General features: G+C 34.6%; 1 protein-coding gene across 1 annotated transcript in view; it reads right to left on the reverse strand.

Annotated features, from left to right (window-relative positions):
- Positions 1-49: 49 nt before the first annotated feature.
- The window catches only part of LOC104265349 (protein SpAN-like), an 8803-nt gene continuing 7067 nt past the window's right edge, over positions 50-1785 (reverse strand). The window contains exons 8-9 of the mRNA XM_018814403.2: positions 1244-1317; positions 50-404 (exon numbers count right to left, since the gene is read on the reverse strand). Coding sequence (XP_018669948.1) covers positions 1262-1317 — 56 coding nt within the window. The 3' untranslated portion in view covers positions 50-404; positions 1244-1261. The remainder of the gene's footprint in view (positions 405-1243; positions 1318-1785) is intronic.

Raw genomic sequence — 1785 nt, forward strand, 5'->3', positions numbered from 1 at the left:
TAATTATTTGAGTTTACTTGTAAATAAATTCATACTTTAGACTTGATTGTCTCAATTATCAGGTATACATTAAAATAAATTACCCACAAAGTTACATATGTGGTAACTTGCCACATGAGGGGTATGAAACAGAACAACTGTGATTTGTGTCATAACAACTGTGTTTATCTGGTCACGTGAGGTTAATTAACTTTTTAAATATAAACAATGCATGCTGTGTTAACCACCAAGATACAACAGACAGTTGAGTATTAAACATGGTGGAGCCCACATCACCTTAACTGCATGCCAGTCCCACATGTAGTTGTGCATGCTCCATATTCCCCCCATTCTGCCCATTTCTTTTTTTCACTGCAAGGTTTTCGTTTACATTTTTCCCTCTCATAAGACACGGCATTACAACCCTGGAATACAATTACAATTTATACAATAGTTTAACAATTTGTCTTTGTGTTTAGTATTTACTGTTTCATGTTATAACTGTACTTCTCTTATTGCTACTAAAACTCTACTGTTAAACTTTATATATCTAGCGTGTATACATTCTTTTTTGGATTAAAACTCTACTGTTGTCAACTTATTACTACTCTAAATAAAACTTTACTTTTGCAGGATTGTCACACCAGCGCGCACGAATTTGTTGCGCCACTGGTCCACATGTTGCACTGCAGCCTTGCCATGCTCCCCACGGTGACATGCCACCTTCTGGGTCTACTGTGGTTGTTGTGGTGGTTGTAGTTGGGGGTAGGGTTGTTGTAAGGGGCCATTTTGAATCCCCTGCAATTAACCCGGAGCCTGGAGCTTTAGCTTTTGTTGTTGTTGCTTTTGTAGTATAGGGCCATCTTCTAGTTCTAGTTACCCCACGCTGAGTGAGGACGAAAAATAGGCTGCGTGTGGTGGGGGTTGGAGCTCTGGTCGTTGCAGGTTTGTTCGTGAACTCGTAATCTAAAGTCAGTTACTGATTTTGTAACAAAATTTCTGTGGTATTGTTTTTTTGCTCAGAAAATGTTACTCTTCTGTATTTTACTGATTCTTGCTGTTATTCTCACTCTTAAACTAATTAATTAATAACATAATTTTATATACAGCTTGTTTTACTGTCTCTCGTTTAGTTTTCATTCTTTTTTAGTTATATAGTTGTTTTAATTATAATATGCACTTTGTTATTATGATTGAAGGGATAAATAAAAATAACATAATGTATGAAAAGATGAAATAGAAAAATTGATGAACACAACTTTACCTTTACACAGAAATGCATTCAGCTCAGAAATATCTTTTTCTGAAAGTTCCTACCTTGAGTGTCGATCGTTCTTTCTGAAAACAAATAAATTGTACTGAAAGATTATTTACCATTTTAATGCCATAGTTGTTTGGATCACTGATTCCCAAACTTGGCTGAAGATCTTACAAAAGAAAATAGACCTTTTTATGCCAGTGTGTAGGAAAAAAAATAATGAAAAAACAATGAAGCATTATTTATAAAGTTTGAAAATGCTGGTTTATGTACTTGCCGCAAAATTGGTGGCAAACATAATATCTGACTTTACAAAATTCACAAAACTGATATTAACATTGCCTATTACGATTTGGTAAAGACAACAGATAAGAGAAAATGAGACAAAAAATAAACATAATGCACATGAATGAATAAGTAACTTAACCTTGCGTGGCCGGAAAACGACTGTGGTTATAACTCAGGTGTTTTGTTTCATGCACTTCGTGCCAGCTTTACCAAGTATGTTACTTTGTGGTTGATGATTTTTTGAAAAGGATTTTTTAGTT

This window comes from Ciona intestinalis, chromosome 1 (genome assembly GCF_000224145.3).
Source record: "Ciona intestinalis chromosome 1, KH, whole genome shotgun sequence".
NCBI classification, from domain to species: domain Eukaryota; kingdom Metazoa; phylum Chordata; class Ascidiacea; order Phlebobranchia; family Cionidae; genus Ciona; species Ciona intestinalis.